This window comes from Halichoerus grypus, chromosome 11 (genome assembly GCF_964656455.1).
Source record: "Halichoerus grypus chromosome 11, mHalGry1.hap1.1, whole genome shotgun sequence".
In the NCBI taxonomy this organism is placed as follows: domain Eukaryota; kingdom Metazoa; phylum Chordata; class Mammalia; order Carnivora; family Phocidae; genus Halichoerus; species Halichoerus grypus.
The window spans coordinates 53,217,699-53,236,444 of record NC_135722.1 but is presented as its reverse complement, the minus strand read 5'-3'; the positions used below and the strand labels follow the sequence as shown (position 1 = coordinate 53,236,444).

The 18,746-nt window shown below is 36.8% G+C and overlaps 1 protein-coding gene and 1 long non-coding RNA gene across 2 annotated transcripts in view; both read right to left on the bottom strand.

Annotated features, from left to right (window-relative positions):
* PPME1 (protein phosphatase methylesterase 1) overlaps window positions 1-18,746 on the bottom strand; it is a 77,672-nt gene that overhangs the window by 37,959 nt on the left and 20,967 nt on the right. The window contains exons 2-3 of the mRNA XM_078058534.1: window positions 12,291-12,384; window positions 11,391-11,483 (exon numbers count right to left, since the gene is read on the bottom strand). Of these exons, the coding sequence (XP_077914660.1) occupies window positions 11,391-11,483; window positions 12,291-12,384 (187 nt within the window). The remainder of the gene's footprint in view (window positions 1-11,390; window positions 11,484-12,290; window positions 12,385-18,746) is intronic.
* On the bottom strand, window positions 2,977-11,379 carry LOC118552842 (uncharacterized). Its single transcript, XR_004925711.2, has 2 exons — window positions 11,199-11,379; window positions 2,977-9,709 (listed from the first exon to the last, which is right to left on the bottom strand). It is a non-coding gene; the product is annotated as an uncharacterized LOC118552842 (long non-coding RNA).

Here is an 18,746-nt window from a genome sequence, read left to right as displayed (position 1 = left end):
AAATATTAGTTAATCATATACGCATGGCTTTATTCCTTAGGTCTTGATTCTGTCCCACTGGCCTATGTGTCTATTTTCTTTTTTTTTTAAACATTTTTTTTTTTAAGATTTTATTTATTTATTTGACAGAAAGCGAGAGAAGGAACATAAGCAGGGGGAGTGGGAGAGGGAGAAGCAGGCCTCCCGCGGAGCAGGGAGCCCGATGTGGGACTCGATCCCAGGACCCTGGGATCATGACCTGAGCCGAAGGCAGACGCTTAACGACTGAGCCACCCAGGCGCCCCCTATGTGTCTATTTTTAAACCAGTACCATACTGTTTTGATTACTATAGCTTTGGATTCAAATATGATATGAAAAATTATGATGCCTGGCTTCTTTCTAAGGATTGTTTTGGCTATTCAGTAGCTTTTGCTGTTCCACTCAACTTTTAGGTATTTTTTTTTCTATTTCTGTGGAAAATGTCATTGGAACTTTGACAGGTATTACATTGAATCTGTAGAGGGTTTTGGGTAGTATGAACATCTTAACAATATTAATTCTTCTGATCCATGAACATGGGGTACCTTTCTATTTTTCTGTGTCTTCTTCAATTTTTTTCATCAATGCCTTGTAATTTCCAGAGTACAGATCTTTCACCTCCTTGCTTAAATTTATTCCTAAGTATTTTATTTATTTGCTATTGTAGATGGGATTGTTTTATTTCTTTTTCTCATAGTTCAGTATTAGTGTATTAAATCACATTTAAAAAATCAGCTAGAGGTGCACCTGGTTGGCTCAGCTGGGAGGGCCATGCAATTCTTGATCTTGGGATTGTGAGTTCAAGGCCCAAATTGTGGGTAGAGATTAAAATAAGTAAATAAAATTTTCTAGGAATCACCTAGAAAAGCAAGTCTCTTTCTACTTCTATTACTCTAATGAATACCTTTAAAGAGAATAATGGACTGAAATTCTACTATACTTTGCTTATTTGTTCCTGAAAGCTAACTCACAAGAGTTATTTAACACATTATGGTGGTAGTAAAGACTTCAATGCCAAAAACAAATCTGTATTCTGGAAATAAAATTAAGTGACGGGGCACCTGGGTGGCTCAGTTGGTAAAGCGTCTGCCTTTGGCTCAGGTCATGATTTCAGGGTCCTGGGATCGAGCCCCGCATTGGGCTCCCCACTCAGTGGGAAGTCTGCTTGTCCCTCTGCCTCTGCCCTTCCTCTTGCTCGTGCTAATAAATAAAATTTAAAAAATCTTAGAACAATTAAGTGGCAAAGATACTGTCAAATTAGCTTTATTGCTCTACATTTAAAAAAAAGCAAAATATTCACTTGAAGGGAATGTCAATTCCAACTTTATCTTGGAAGCAATAATTTATGATCTATGTGCCTGTCATTAAACACTGACAATAATGTTAAAAACAGATTTTCCATTCACTTATTTAACAAATCTTTCTATAGTACATCTTTTTAAAATCTGGCACCAATTGAGTAATGCGATTACAGTATGAAAAAGATGGGCAATGTTCTGCTCTCATAATGTTTACATCCTAGTGTGGCAAACGAAGACCAGAAAACAATGAAAGAACTAAGTAAATTCAGAGAGTAACATGTTTTATAAATAATGAGAAAGTGTCAGAGCATGTCCATAATAATTTTTCTCTTTAAAGGTATTCATTAGAGTAACAGAAGTAGAAACAGACTTGCAAATGGCAAGATTTTATTTTGTTTGATGGCTGAATAATATTCCATTGTGTGTGTGTGTGTGTGTGTGTGTACGTGTGTACGTGTACACACATCTTCTTTATCCATTCATCCATCAGTGGACATCTGGGCTCTTTCCATAGTTTGACTAGTGTGGACACTGCTGCTGTAAACACTGGGGTGCATGTGACCCTTAGAATCACTATGTTTGTATCCTTTGGATAAATACCTAGTAGTGCAATTGCTGGGCCACAGGGTAGCTCTATTTTTAACTTTTTGAGAAACCTCCATCTTGTTTTCCAGAGTGGCTGTACCAGTCACTCTGGAGAGGGTTCCCCTTTCTCTGCATCCTCACCAACATCTGTTACTTCCTGAGTTGTTAATCTTAGCGATTCTGACAGATATAAGGTGGTATGGCATTGTAGTTCTGATTTGTATTTCCCTGATGCTGAATGATGTTGAGCATTTTTTCATGTGTCTGTTAGCCATTTGTATGTCTTCTTTGGAGAAGTGTCTGTTCACGTCTTCTGCCCATTTCTTGGCTGGATTTTTTGTTTTGGGGTGTTGAGTTTGATGAGTTCTTCATAGATTTTTGATACCAACCCCTTATCTAATACATCATTTGCAAATATCTTTTCCCATTCCATAGGCTGTCTTTTAGTTTTGTTGACTGTTTCCTTTGCTGTGCAAAAGCTTTTTATCCTGTTGAAGTCCCAATAGTTCATTTTTGCTTTTGTTTCCCTTGCCAAGATTTATTTTAGAGAGAGAGAGAAAGAGAGAGAGAGAGAGCATGTGCACACAAGGGGGGGTGGGGCAGAGGGAGAGAATCTTCAAGCAGTTTCCCCACTGAGTGTGGAACCCACCATGGGGCTCAATCTCACGAGATCATGACCTGAGCTGAAATCAAGAGTCGAATGCTCAACTGACTGAGCCACCCAGCTGCTCCGTTTTTTTGGTAGTTTTTTTATTACTGATTCAGTTTTGTTTCTTGTAATTGGTTTATTCAGATTTTCTATTTCTTCCTAGTTCAGTTTTGGAAGATTATATGTTTCTAGGAACTTATCCATTTATTCTAGGTTGTCCAGTTTGTTGGCATGTAATTTTTCATAGTATTCTCTTACAATCCTTTGTATTTCTGTGGTATTAGTTGTTACTTTTCTTTCATTTCTGAATTTACCTATTTGCGTCCTTTCTATTTTTTCTTGATGAGTCTAGCTAAGGATTTATCAATTTTATTTATCTTTTCAAGATAAATAAATCATGAACTTACTCTTGATTTCACTGATTTTTTATTGTTCTTTTAGTCTCTACATCTTTTATTTCTGCTCTGATCTTTATTATTTCCTTTCTTCTGCTCACTTGGGCTTTGTTTGTTCTTTTTCTAGTTCCTTTAGCTGTAAGATTAGACTGTTTTGATTTTTTTCCTTGTTTCTTGAGATAGGCTTGAATTGCTATATAATTCCCTCTTAGAACAGCTTTTGCTGCAACCCAGAGATTTTATGACTTTTACTTCTTGTGGTTAACTTTTGAAAGTTAACCTGCCCCAACATCATATATGAATGTTCTTAAGGTTTGTTTTATTTTTTTTTATTTTTATTTTTATTTTTTTATTTTTTATTTTTTTAAATGTTTTTTTTTTATTTATTTATTCATGAGAGTCAGAGAGAGAGAGAGAGAGAGAGAGGCAGAGGCAGAGGGAGAAGCAGGCTCCCCGCCTAGCAGGGAGCCCGATGCGGGACTCGATCCCGGGACCCCGGGATCATGACCTGAGCCGAAGGCAGACGCTTAACCATCTGAGCCACCCAGGCGCCCAAGGTTTGTTTTTTTAATTCAGTAGTTTAATCCATTTGGATTGTTATTTTTGTTGTATATTAAATTTTATTTCTTTATTCTTTCTCCAAATATCACACTATTGATAGTTTTAGAATATCTTTTGATATGTGAGAGTGCATGTCCCTTCTCACTCTTTTTCAAAATTATCTTGGTCATCACTGGGCATGTATTCTTCTGTGTGTATTTTAGAGTTTGTTGATCAAGTCTCATGAAAAATCCAATTGAGATTTTAACATGTTTATCAGATTCATACAGGAACATGATTTACTTGTCTATTCAGGTTTTCCTTTATATCCTTCTGTGAAGTTTAATGTTTTCTCCATAAATGTCTTACACTGTTTTTTTTAATAAAAAAAATTATGGCCAGATATTTTATGGTTTTGTTGCTTTTAGGAATAGGATCATTTTTCCTGTCATATTTCCAAATTTAGAAAGTGCTAATACTTAGAAAAGGCAGATTTTAAGATACTGATTTTGTAAACTATGGCTTAACTAGTAGTTTGCCAGCTGATTTTCTAGGAGGACAATATTTTGAAATAATGACAATTCTCAATCTTTTCAAATCTTGAAAACTCATTTTTCTTTCTAGTTTTGTTTGGCCAGAACCCTAGTATAAATGTTGGAAAAAGCATCCTTATCTTGTCCTTAACTTTAAAAGAAAGTGTCTAATGTTTCACCACTAAGTGTATTTATATAATTTTCTGGTATATAAACTTAATAAAGTTAAGGCAGTTCTTCACCTATTCCCAGTTGCCAAGAGTTTGCAACCTAAGTGAGTACTATATTTGATCAAGACCCTTTTTGGTATCAAGTGAAGTGAGAGATTAATTACACTGATGGATTTTCTAATGCTGAACCATTCTCAGATTCCTATGACAAAACCTAGTAGGTTACAGTGTATTATTACTTTCCGACACTACTGGATTCAATCTGCTGTTATTTAGAATTTGCATCTATTTTATAACTGAAATTGGTTCATAGTCTTCCTGAATTTTTGTGGCCTAGGTTTGGTATTAGACTGATGCTACATTCATAAATAAATTGGGTAGCTTAAAACAGTACTATTCTAAGTAGTGTTTTTACATGGTGAAAAAATCTAATTAAACATTCTCCTTTTTGGGAGAAATTAACATGCCATAAGATATCAAATATTTAGAATTGTGTAATACAAGTAAAACCTTTTAACTAGTCTGCCTGCCTCCACTGGTGTCTCTGGCCCAATCCATTAGCTATAGTAGTATCCTGATTAACAACCTTCAATAACTTATTGCCTAAAACAGTGATACTCAATTAGACGTAGGTAGAGGTATATCAAAATATTCAACTTCCCTGAACTTTCCAGTCTGGATGTGTTTGTGATTATTTCAAGCAAAACATGCTTTCCATACCTATCCCTCCCTAATTTTGACATGCCTAAAATATATTTAATGTGGATATGGATGGGGAAGTGTTTAAAAACAGTTCCCTGTATTATTATCCTGAAATAAAGACATAAGGTGTAATTCCCTAGCCTGGTATAAAAGGCCCTCCTATAATTTTGCCCCTGTGATCTCTCTAGTCACTTCCGGTCCTGCTCCCCACCCTCATACTTTAGACTCAAGCTACTTATAATTTCCAAAACATACTTCGTTGTTACAGCCTTCATTGCTTTTGCATTTCTCTCTCCTTGGAATGCCTTCTTTACTAATCCAACTTCTATTACGTCTTCAAAACCTAGTTCAGATGTCCTCTTTCTTTTTTTTTTTTTTTAAAGATTTTATTTATTTATTTGACAGAGAGAGACACAGCGAGAGAGGGAATACAAGCAGGGGGAATGGGAGAGGGAGAAGCAGGCTTCCCACGGAGCAGGGAGCCCGATGCGGGGCTCGATCCCAAGACCCTGGGATCATGACCTGAGCAGAAGGCAGACGCTTAACGACTGAGCCACCCAGGCGCCCCGAGATGTCCTCTTTCTTAATGCAACTTTCTTTATAGTCCCCTCAACCATCACCAGAGTTAATCATTTCCTCCTCTGTTACTTTTGTATCTTGCATATAGATGCTATAAATTTATCTAAAACTGAGTGCTTGAGTCAAGCACTTTATCAAGAGGCTCATATCTTTTACTCATTCTCAAAATTTCCCTATTGACTTAGGTAGCATTATACCCATTTTACAGATTGAGAAACTAAAGCTTGACAGATTAAGCTGTTTTGAGATTAAAACCCATTTGTTTGAAATGAAAGCTTTTATTTTATTTTTTTGCGTGTTATTTGTATACACATACCATCTTCATCTTTCCAATCTTCCCCATTAGACTCAAAACATCGTATGAACAAGAAGATAGGACGTGTTTAATTCTCTACTGTATCCATAGCACCTAACATAATGCCTGGTACAAAGTAGGGATTTAACAGGTTATTTCCTGATTAGCTGATCTTATTAAAAAATGAAATCTCATTTTTCTATCCTTAGAACCCAGCACAAAACCTAATTATAGAATATACTCAGTAATTATTTGCTAACATGAACTGAATTAACTGGAAGAAGAAACAGAAATCAGCAGACACTTCAGATTCAATTCACACTTGGTTGGTTCCAGGTCCCTCAGAGTTACCAAAGCTGGTAACAACTGGAGACTGGCAAAACCTAGGTTTCTGAGGCTGCACGTGCTAATGAGATACCACTGCTCCTCTCCTTTCTGTCAAACTTCAATTTCTGCTTAGTTCTGGATTCTCCAACAGCAATTAGGCCAGTCTGTTATACCCAGTACTTGCTGATGGGTGAAGGCTACAGAGTCCTAAGTATAACCCACTATATATGATCATTATAATAACAACTACTTTATTGGATATGACCAAGGAATAAAGGATTGCAAAAAATTAATTTTCTAGAAACCTAAACCCTATTCTTTAAAACACCATACTTTCCCTCTATTAGTTATAACTCTTTGCTAGTTCCACAAAAATGACTATATATATATATATATATATATATATTTTTTTTTTTTTTTTTTTTTTTTATTTACTTTTCTCCTGTTACTAAAGCCAGAGCAGAAATGCTTTCTCTTGATAGTTAAGAGGATTTCTTTGGGTGAGTCTCCGGATCACCCTCCCAAAAAAAGAAAACCACAAAACATTTAGATGGAAAATGAGTTATATTCAGGTCCAGGGATTTTACAGAGTGATGGATAAGAAGGAACTCTGAAAGATACATTCATAATTAAATCCTCTAGTATGCACTCTGCTAGTACACTACTGAGATGATGCTTACTTTTCCTCTGTAGAAGTCCTGAGCTGCTTTGAAATAGTCCTAATCATTCCAAGTTCTGCCTTATGTGTGTCAAAAATATGGCTCCATGGTTTCTGCCCTGAGTCTCTACTCTTCAGTAGTACAGAACCAGTCTTCAGAGAAACATGCACACTGGAGACAGATATAGGTAGATTTGAGTTTTGGTACTGTCACTGGCTGTGATTCCTCTAAATTTCAATGTTCTCATCTGCCTAACTTTATAGAAATACAGAAAGGATTAAATGGGATCATGCACATAAGCACTTAGCACAGTAACTGGCATCTAGTAAATGTTTAAAAGATCTGGTTGACTTTTTAAAAACTATTACTATAGTTGAAGGTAAACATTACATCTCCCAAGTCTTTCCTTTTTTCAGGCCAAACATTTTCAGTTCCTTCAACTGTTCCTTGACTGCTATGGTTTCAAGTATTCTAATCATGGCTGCTCCTTCCTGGACAAGTTCCAGTCTGCCAGTGTCCCTTTAACTTGTGGTATCCAGAGCTGAATACAAACTTTCAATTGAATACAAACTTTTTCCTCTGAAAATAGTTTCCATTAAAGAAAAAAAAAATCTTTAAGTTACAAAAGTAATAAGATATATACATACAACTGAAAAACAAAACCTAGAAAATAGAAAAACAGAAAAAAAAAGTAAGTTTTTTTCCAAAGTGTTCAGGGAGAATTGTATGTATGTATGTATTTGTATTTTTTAAAGATTTATTTATTTATTTATTTGACAGAGAGATAGAGAGCACGCATGCACAAGCGGGGGAGCTGCAGAGGGAGGAGGAGAAGCAGGCTCCCCACAGAGCAGGGAGCCCGATGCGGGGCTCGATCCCAGGACCCTGGGATCATGACCTGAGCAGAGGGCAGACACTTAACCGACTAAGCCACCCAGGTGCCCCGAGAATTGTTTTTTTGTTTTGTTTTCATATTTTATGTATTTATTTGCGAGAGAGAGGGAAAGGGAGAAACAGGCTCCCCACTGAGCAGGTAGCTTAATGAGGGGCTTGATCCCAGGACCCTGAGATCATGACCGAGCCGAAGGCAGACACCTAACTGACTGAGCCACCCAGGCTCCCCCGGAGAATTGTTATTTTTTTCTAATTTTTTCTCCTTTTTTTAAAATTATTTTATTTATTTGACAGAGAGAGACACAGCGAGAGAGGGAACACAAGCAGGGGGAGTGGAAGAGGGAGAAGCAGGCTTCCCGCTGGCCAGGGAGCCCGATGTGGGGCTTGATCCCAGGACCCTGGGATCATGACCTGAGCCAAAGGCAGACACTTAATGACTGAGCCACCCAGGTGCCCCCTAGGAGAATTGTTTTTAAACATTGCATAATATTATGTCTTATAGGTACATCCAGTTTATTTAACCATTTACTTATTGTTGGACACTGGGATTGCTAATTTTAGACAAATAGCTTTTCACGTATTTGGTATTATTTCCTTAGAACAGATTCCTAGAAGTATGACGTCTGTGTCAAATGGTATAAATATATTGATAATTCAATCAAAGTGCTAAATTACTTTCCAAGAGCGCTCTATTTGACACTAAGGAAAAGAACAATGAAGTAGGAGCTGGAAGATGTGATTTCTAGTCCCAGCGTTTGAAAGTATTTGTTTTTGCCTTTGCCAACACTGAGAATTCGTTTTGGAAAATATTAATTTGATACCTAAAAAAAATGATACCTCCTATGTGAATCATATCTGATTACTAGTGAGGATGAACTTTCTCATGTCTGTTTGTTCTCCATGAACTGTGTTGTGTCTTCATGTCCTTCGGTCTTGCATATCCTGTGTCTGGGATTTTTCTAACCATGTTATATAACTTTACGTATCAGCCATATGTAAATGACTTACATTTGATAAAGCATTTGTAATCATTCTGATTACATCTTTTCTGCTTTCTCAAACAGGATACAATGAACAAAATTTATCCTTTTAATTGTTCAAGGTCAGTTTTAACTTATTCAAGGAATAACTATTGAGCACCAACTCCAGGACAGGCCCTGTGTGCTGTCATATCAAAAGTGAATAAGGCACAGTTCCTGCTGTCAAGGATCTCATGATCTAGCATCATAAATATCAATCAGAGTTGTTCATCTCTTCCTTTGGCTGTCAGTATACTTGTCCCGCTGCTATGCTAGTGACTTTTTGTTTCTATTTTACTACAGTATTGTACCAATTATCATCTGGGTGGATGTCTGAGGGTAAGTCTGTCTCTCAGGATCATAAGGTGCTTGGGCTTATTCCTGCTGTTTGCCATGGCTGCCTTCTGGATCATGTTCTAGTGCTTACAAAAATATGACCTCTGGAGTCAAGTCAATTGCCAGAGCACTAACTTTTACATAGCCATTTTTATTTTCAAAGCACTGTCACATATAAACTCATTCAGTGGGCTGGTACACTGTCAAGAATAACAACAAAAAAGGGCAGGTAAATGTAACCAGCAAAAGTCCAAGCTATTAAGCTCAGTGGTAAGGAATTTCCTTGATTATACAAGTAAACCAGGTAAACAATTGGGACATAATGACCTATCTATAAAAGACTTTCACAAAGTATGGGATGCCAAAGGATGTTTTAGAAAAAAGGAATTGAGTGGTCAAATACATTTGGAAGACATAGTTGAAATGAAATAGATTTATTTAGAAGAACATCCTAAAGGCTTTAATAACACACTGTTATATAGTGAATTTCTGAGAGAAATCAGAGAAAGATATTATATATTTCTTAAATCATTTAATCACAAAACCCCTATTTCATTTACATCTCATGGCACTTGTAATCTGTAGACTATACTTTGGTAAAAGAAGAACTAGAGATTTCCTCTACAATAACATGTATAATAATGTCAGCAGTTATTTATCAATCACCTCCTCTATGCCAGTCACTTTCCATGTTATTTCATCATTTCTATGAGATAAAAATATTTAATATCAATATATGTCAACAAATCACTTATTATAATATTTGTACATGACTTTAAAATTTACAGTTTTCATAGTTCATTATTTTACATAATTTTCAAAGAAACCTTAAAGTATAAGAAGACTGTATTTGGAGAATAAAGGCTTACATGCCTTGTTCTATTGGTTCAGGGCAACCAGAGTACATTTACTTAGTACTATACTACATATGCTTACTACTATAGTTGCTACATTAGGAACAGGCATGTGATGCCATTACTCATTCATTCAAGAAACATTCCTTGAGCATACAATTATGTGCCAGGCATAACTAACCCATGGTCTTCACCTCACAATCTAGTTACCTAGTTGAGTAATGTAAATGATCAAAGTGATGCTACTAAATGTGAAATGTGGCGAGTCCAAACAGCTGTGTTATAAGTGCCTATAATACATACTGAATTTCAAAGACAGTATAAAAAATAAAGTGAAATATCTCAGTAGTAAATTTTATACTGATTATCTATTAAAATAATACTTTGGGTACAATGGGTTAAATAAGATATATATTATTAAAAACAATTTCACCTGTTTCTTTTTACCTATTTTATGTCTCGACTAGATTTAAAATTACATATGTGGCGAAAAATTTACATATGTGGCTTGCATTATATTTCTATTGGATGACACAGGTGTAGGGAGATGAAAGAGCCTGGCACTTAGAGGCAAATCAAACAGCTATGTCCTAAAGTTTGCTACTTTGAAAGGAAGTAGCAAACAAGATAGGAATCAAATTATTTAATAATTTAATAACAGATGAGTAAGTACCTATGTGTTGAGAACTATTCCCAGTAATCCTGCTGCCAGGAACATAATGGTATGTTCAGGGCCCTCCTCAATTCCATAGCCATCTAGCTCCAGTTACCTAGTACTGCATTCCCACTTGCTCCTATTTTCTGTCCCTCAGACTCCTTAGTGGTAAACAGAGGAAGTATGTACATCTCCCTGATATAAGCCAGAAGAAAGAACAATTTCATTTTAAATAGGAATGTTGCTAGTATTTTCCTTAGCAGCACCTCTCCTTGCACAGAGTCAAGAACATCAGGAAGATCTAGAACTGGTAGCATTGACATAGACATACATCTTCTACTCTAGACAAGGGTATCATCAACTAAATATTGTTTACTTCCCAGTAGCTCACAAGTATCATTAAAATATAAAGCATTATTTTAAAAAAGAAAAAAATCTTTCCAAATAATTATGGAACATCTCCATGTGCAAAGTACTATGCTAGGGTCTATGAAGGAGACAAATAAAGGATAGACATTATCTCTACCTAAAGAACCTGAATAGAATATTTCTGCTTATCTATTCTTAGATTACTTAGATACAGACCCCCACGTTTGACCAGGAACAAATCCCATGTCCTTCATCCCAAGGCAATATATATAGAACATTTTATAAAATGTTTGAAGAATTCATGCACTAAAGCTTACCCCAGTTAAGAACTTTAAAGAACAGGTGATCTTGGGCCTAACATGAAAAATATTCACAATCAACTCACACCCCTACCGTTCTTATATCAAGCTATATGAATGAACACAGAAGGAAGAATTAGGTTAGTCAAATTCATCCAGAAGTGAACAATGATTGTGCTAACATCAACTTATTATCAACTACTTACTTACCGTGAACACAGCCCAGGAAAGGGCAGAATGGCCTCCTCCATGCAGAAGGAGTAGGACAGGACCCTCTGAACCACTCTTGTAAACTCGAAAAGTGTATGAATAGTTAAAGATAATATATCTAAGCTTTTGCTCACTGAAGTTTTTGATGGATTATTTAATAGTTAATAATACTGATTAGAAAACTCAGGCAGTACACCAGGCTTTACGTAAAGCTGCAGACTTCCAAACTTAAGAGACACTTAAATAAAAGTTTCTGAAATACCAAACCTGTTTTTGCAGCATGGAGCCAGTATGACCGCTTCTTCAATGGGGACAAAAAAAAAAGATTCCCTTTGCCCTAATGAGTATATTTGGTCCCTGGTTTCTAGACACTAAACTGATTCAACTCAGGGGCGCCTGGGTGGCTCAGTCGTTAAGCGTCTGCCTTCAGCTCAGGTCATGATTCCAGGGTCCTGGGATCGAGCCCCGCATCGGGCTCCCTGCTCGGCGGGAAGGCTGCTTCTCCCTCTCCCACTCCCCCTGCTTGTATTCCCTCTCTCGCTGTGTCTCTCTCTGTCAAATAAATAAATAAAAATCTTTAATAAAAAAAAAAAAAAAAAAAAAAAAAAAAAAAAAAATAAACTGATTCAACTCACCTGATTCATGAAAACTTCCCCTGGGCCCTTAAGAGATATATCAGTTTCAGGAATTTAATTCTTAATCCTTTCCCCATGCATTAGACAATTATATCCAAGTACGATATTGACATAGACTTACAGGTTAAATTCCATGCTGTACAAATACAGGTGGGGAATAAAAATGAGATAAACAGCAGGACTAAAGAACATTTTAGAAGCTGAATATGTCTTCTTAGACAGCATTATAAGCTTGCTAAAGAATAAACCATTTTGCAAAGGATATATCCTTGCCAGTTTCATTTTCTACTTCTACATCTTCCATGGACTCAAAGTACTGACTCCAAGAAACAGGGGAAAAGTCTCGCTTTCTTCCAGGGCTAAGGAGAAAAAAAAAGAGAGAGAGAGTTCATGTAAAAAATAGTTATGCATGAAAAGATAAAATCTTGATCGATAAATGCTAAATGTAAATATGAAATGAAAATTCCAAGGGTATTATCTCTTAAAGAATGATCAGTTTTCGTACAGAAAGCATCACATTAAAGATGTGTTTTAAAAAGTTCAAGTTAAGATTTAAGAGTAAAATTGTTAGGATTTTAAAAAATTCATTAGTATATTTTAATCACAAATATATCTCGTGTATATACACCACAAAACCTACTAGTTCTCTCTCCTTGTTCTTGGCTATCAGCTCATTCCTATCCTCTCAAGCCATTTTAATATCATTCCTGCAATAGTCATTTTTGGTCACTATTTCTTCTTTATATTTTTAATCCCTCACATTATTTCATGCTTTTTTTATTATTTCCAACCCATCAATATACAACCTTCATAAAAGGCAAACTGGCAATGCCTTAACTTCTAGGAATTTATCCAAAGATATGTTCATGCAGAAGTGAAATGACTTATCTATTTAATGTAGCATTGTTTATAATAGAGAAAAATTAGAAACAACTTAAATATCCATCAACAGGTGATAGATGAAAATAAGTTGTGGTACACAGAGAAATAATATTTAGTTATAAAAAGATGAAAGCAATTATATGCTGATTATATTCTTTGCATATAGATACACTGTTAAGTAAACAAACGATGCACCGTACTACTTTTGGGTAAAAATGGGAAGTATGTGTAAATATAATTGCTTATATATGTTTAGGATATCTCTGGAAGAATATTGATATAACATTTGATATATCCTGGCAGGGGAACTATGACTGGGAGATGAGAGGGACAATTTTCAATGTACATCCCTTTCTATCTTTTGATTTTTGAACCACAAATTATTTTTAAAAAATTATTCTAAAACAAAAATAACCACTAAATGTCTATTTACAACCTATGTCTTAAACCTTGGATGAAATACAAGAAAGGAACCCTGAGCCTTACCCTATTTCCATACCTATTTTCCTCAGTAATGGAGGAAATTCAGAATTCTGTCAGCAGCAAAACGTTACCTCCTGCCAAATATCTTCCTATATATGCCATGGGGGCAAATTGAGAATATATACGAAGTATAATGCAAAGCCCCTTTGAAAGACTTAAGTTAGTACAAAAGCACTCTAGGTTGACTATAATATGGGAATTACAATGGAGCAACTGCACCATTAGGTATATATTCTTTCAACAATCAAACATTTATTGAACATCTACTCTCTTCTGGCATTGAACAGATCAGTAGTTCTCAATCCATATAACAATAAGGAGCTTTTAAAAATACCGGTGCTTGGGTTTCACTTCTAAAATTGCTTTAAATGGCTTGAAGTGTGGCATAGGCACTGATAATTTTTAAAGTTCCCCAAGTTGAAAGAGGGGTGCTAGGAATACAAAGGTAAATGATTTGGAATGAGAGAAGAGTTCAAATTCCTCACAGTTCCTACCATTTCCCTATAATACCCTGCAAATCCCTAACAGTTACAGTATGGATTTGGGCAAATTCAAATTATTTAAATTCTTTCTGCCTTGGATTATAGCAACTGAACAAAATATGATTTCTTTCTTTCATTTTTTGTTTTGAGAGAGAGAGAGCACATGTGCGTGGGGAGGGGGGGAGAAGTAAGGGGGAGGGGGGAGAGGGGAGAGGGAGAGAATCTTAAGCAGGCTTCACACTCTGTGGGGGGCTTGACATGGGGCCGATCTCATGACCCGAGCTGAAACCAAGAGTTGGACACTTAACTGACTGAGCTACCCAGGTGCCCCAAATAACATACCTTTTAAAGGAATCTAATACAACTGGCATTTAGTAGTTGCTCCATAAATGAGTAAAATCCTATCTCCTGATAGAAAAACTGCCTATGCAGAAGTAAACTCCAACTTCAACCTAGACCTATTTTTTCTGGTTTGCTGGTTGCACTTGAGTTCCTACTGGAAAACTAAAAGTAGAATTCTTAATTCTACTGACTCATCAGTCACTCACAAATCCACCTATGCATATACTAAATTTGAGTATAACAACCACACATGGCATGTCAAACATGTCATAATGGATTCTAAGGATCTATGGATGAATTTTTAACGTCTGGCCCTAGGATATCATCACAGTAATAGTATCTAACATTTACTGTGCAACAACAGTGAATCACTCTGCCAAGTAATTTACAGGCATGATTCCATTTAATCCTCATAAAACTCTTGAGTTATTTTTACCCCCATTACACATATAACAGATTTAGAGATATGAAGTAACTTACCCAAGGTTATAGAACTAACTACTAAGTAAGTGGCAGTGACAGGATTCAAATCCAATTCCATCACTCTTCAAAGCCTCTGCTCTTTACCCCAGTGCTATATTAATTCTCAGATCCTTTTTTTCTCTCTCTCTCTTTCATTTATGCTTCTGAAAAGTAATAAGGCTTTAGAATATATTATCAGAAATTTCCTTTTCAGAGTCTTTGCAAAGCTCATAGAAACTTTTCAAGTTAGCCAGGGACCAGAAAAAATCACTAGTTTGTATAAGTAGAAATTATTCCTAGAAGAACACCTTCCACTTCTAATTCCCTTCATTAAGAAAAAAAAAAAGTTCTAGGGACTACCCAATGTATACCAACATATGAGTAATTCACATCTTGTTAAAGAGCCTGTAATCTATACCTCCAGAGGTTGTTCCTACTTGCACAGAAATTTTTCTGGGATACTCCTTTGAAAATCTAATTGTTTATATCCTCTACAAGTTCAGGAATTTTGCAACCAATGTTAGACATGAAGTAGATAGCAAGGATCTTACATTGATCTTTACATTCTAGTCAGAAAGAATATTCTGTATTTTAGGGATGTAGTTTTAGTTCTTTTTAAAAACAGTTTGCTTTTGGGGCACCTGGGTGGCTCAGTCGTTAAGCGCCTGCCTTCGGCTCAGGTCATGATCCCAGGGCCCTGGGCTCGAGCCCCGCATCAGGCTCCCTGCTCAGTGGGAAGCCTGCTTCTCCCTCTCCCACTCCCCCTGCTTGTGTTCCCTCTCTCGCTGTGTCTCTCTCTGTCAAATAAATAAATAAAATCTTCAAAAATAAAATAGTTTGCTTTTTATTCTATGCCTACCTATTTTATAGTCATTACAGCCCATGTAGGCTTTTTGGTTATAATTTTTAAATAAATTAATGACTTTTTTTCTCCCTGGAGTCATAATGGAAGAATTTTGAAGTAATAAAAAAAACTTGCAAAAGCATAACAAAGTTAATATATACTTTATAATTTTTTAAGAGAGAGAGAAAGGGAACAAAATGGGGGGAGGGGCAGAGGGAGAGAGAGAGAGAATCTTAAGCATGCTCCACACCCAGCACAGAGGCCAAAGCAGGACTTGATCTCATGACCCTAAGATCATGACCTGAGCTGAAGTCAAGAGTTGGACCTTTAACTAACTGAGCCACACAGGTGTCCCAAGGTTAATTTATACTTTAAAAATGAGGATTTATTCACCAAAAACCTGTTATATGTATCAGGCTGGAACTGAGGTGGGATGATAGGAGATGCTGGGATAATTATAAAACTAGTGATACAATGCCTCTGCTCTTAAGAAGCTAATGTTAAGGGGTGCCTGGGTGGCTCAGTCGGTTAAGCGCGTCTGCCTTTGGCTCAGGTCATGATCCCAGGGTCCTGGGATTGAGCCCCACATCGGGCTCCCTGCTCCGCGGGAAGCCTGCTTCTCCCTCTCCCACTCCCCCTGCCCCCTGCTGTGTTCCCTCTCTCGCTTTGTCTCTCTCTGTCAAATAAATAAATAAAATCTTTAAAAAAAAAAAGAAGCTAATGTTCAATATGTAAATATCTAACATAAGGTAGAGTTAAATGCCCGAAGAGGTATAGTTAAAGTGCTGTGAATGTTCAAAGGAGGGAATAAAGATTAGTTAAAAAAAAAAAAGATTACTTTTAGTTTGGGAAATAAAAAAGGGCTTCAAAGAAAAAATAACAGTTAAGCTAGGCATTGAAGGCTAGACAGAATTTGGACTGATAGAAATAGGGAAGGGTAAGGAAGACATGTCAGGCTGGCAGAAGGGCACAAATAAGGACCCAGTATGGTGCCTATCATAGGGAACACTGATAAAAAACACACAAAAATAGCTAAATGCAACAAGGTAGAAATAAGTACAATGGTTCTGAAAAACTAAAAGAAGCTGATAGAACTAAAAGCAGATCATGGAGAAAGAATGATATTAGATATAATAAGGTGGGGAATATATGTTCTTTTTCTGTTATTTGTGTGTTAGGGTCCCAAAAGTCTGATAGAGTTTGGATGGTTCAGATTAAAGTATTTCAGAAAAGTCAATGTGTCGAAGGTCCAAGATGGACTTGATTCTGGGAAGAGTTTGGATGGTTCAGATTAAAGTATTTCAGAAAAGTCAATGTGGCGAAAGGTCCAAGATGGACTTGATTCTGGGAAAAAAATGTTGCTGCAGTAACCTGCTTAGAAGAGGGGAGTCTATTAAATGTGAGACAGGAATCCATCAAAATCCTAGAGGAGAACACAGGCAGCAACCTCTTCGACCTCAGCAGCAGCAACTTCTTCCTAGAAACATCGCCAAAGGCAAGGGAAGGAAGGGCAAAAATGAACTATTGGGACTTCATCAAGATAAAAAGCTTTTGCACAGAAAAGGAAACAGTCAACAAAACCAAAAGACAACTGACAGAATGGGAAAAGATATTTGCAAGTGACTTATCAGATAAAGGGCTAGTATCCACAGTCTATAAAGTACTTCTCAAACTCGACACCCAAAGAACAAATAATCCAATCAAGAAATGGGCAGAAGACATGAACAGACATTTTTTCCAAAGAAGACACCCAAATGGCCAACAGACACATGAGAAGGTGCTCAACATCACTCCGCATCAGGGAAATCCAAATCAAAACCTCAATGAGATACAACCTTACACCAGTCAGAATGGCTAAAATTAACAAGTCAGGAAACTTGTTGGGGAGGATGCAGAGAAAGGGGAACCCTCCTACACTGTTGGTGGGAATGCAAGCTGGTGCAGCCACTCTGGAAAACAGTATGGAGGTTCCTCAAAAAGTCAAAAACTGAGCTACTGTACGACCCAGCAATTGCACTACTGGGTATTTACCCCAAAGATACAAATGTAGTGATCCGAAGGGGTACATGCACCCCAATGTTTATAGCAGCAATGTCCACAACAGCCAACTATGGAAAGAGCCAAGATGTCCAACGACAGATGAATGGATAAAGAAAATGTCATATATATATACACATACATACAATACATACATACAATGGAATATTATACAGCCACCAAAAAATCTTGCCATTTGCAACGACATGGATGGAACTAGAGGGTATTATGCTAAGCAAAATAAGTCAATCTGAGAAAGACATGTATCGTATGATCTCACTGATATGAGGAATACTTAATCTCAGGAAACAAACTGAGGGTTGCTGGAGTGGTGGGGGGTGGGAGGGATGGGATGGCTGGGTGATGGGTATTGGGGAGGGTATGTGCTATGGTGAGCACTGTGAACTGTGTAAGACTGATGAATCACAGACCTGTACCTCTAAAACAAGATAGTAGGAAGGGAAAAATGAAGGGGGGGAAATCGAAGGGGGAGACGAACCATGAGAGACTACGGACTCTGAGAAACAAGCTGAGGGTTTTAGAGGGGAGGGGGGTGTGGGGATGGGTTAGCCTGGTGATGGGTATTAAGGAGGGCACATATTGAATGGAGCACTGGGTGTTATACGCAAACAATAATTCATGGAACACTACATCAAAAACTAATGATGTAAGATGACTAACATAACATAATAAAATTAAATTAAAAAAACAAAAAGAAGAGGAGAGTCTAGACTGGTAATGGAATTAAAAAGGAGGAAAACATAGAAAGACCTTTAAAAAAGGCAATCAACAAATCTCAGGAATGTTCAAGATATGGAAGATGACTGATAGCAGAATCCAACTCAATTCTAAAATTTTGAACTAACAGAGAAATGAATTATTATGTCTAACAATTTGTAAAAAAAAAAAAAAGCTACATATTATAGTTTTAGTATAAAACTTAAAAAAAATAAAGGACACATGTGATTACATTGGGCCCACCCCAATTCAGGATGATCTATTTTATTTTTAATATTTTATTTATTTGACAGAGAGAGCACAAGATGGGGAGCAGCAGAGAGGGAGAAGCAGGCTCCCCACTGAGCTGGGAGCCCAATAAGAGACTCGATCCCAGGACCCTGGGATCATGACCTGAGCAGAAGGCAGATGCTTAACCAACTGAGCCACCCAGGTGCCCCAGGATAATCTA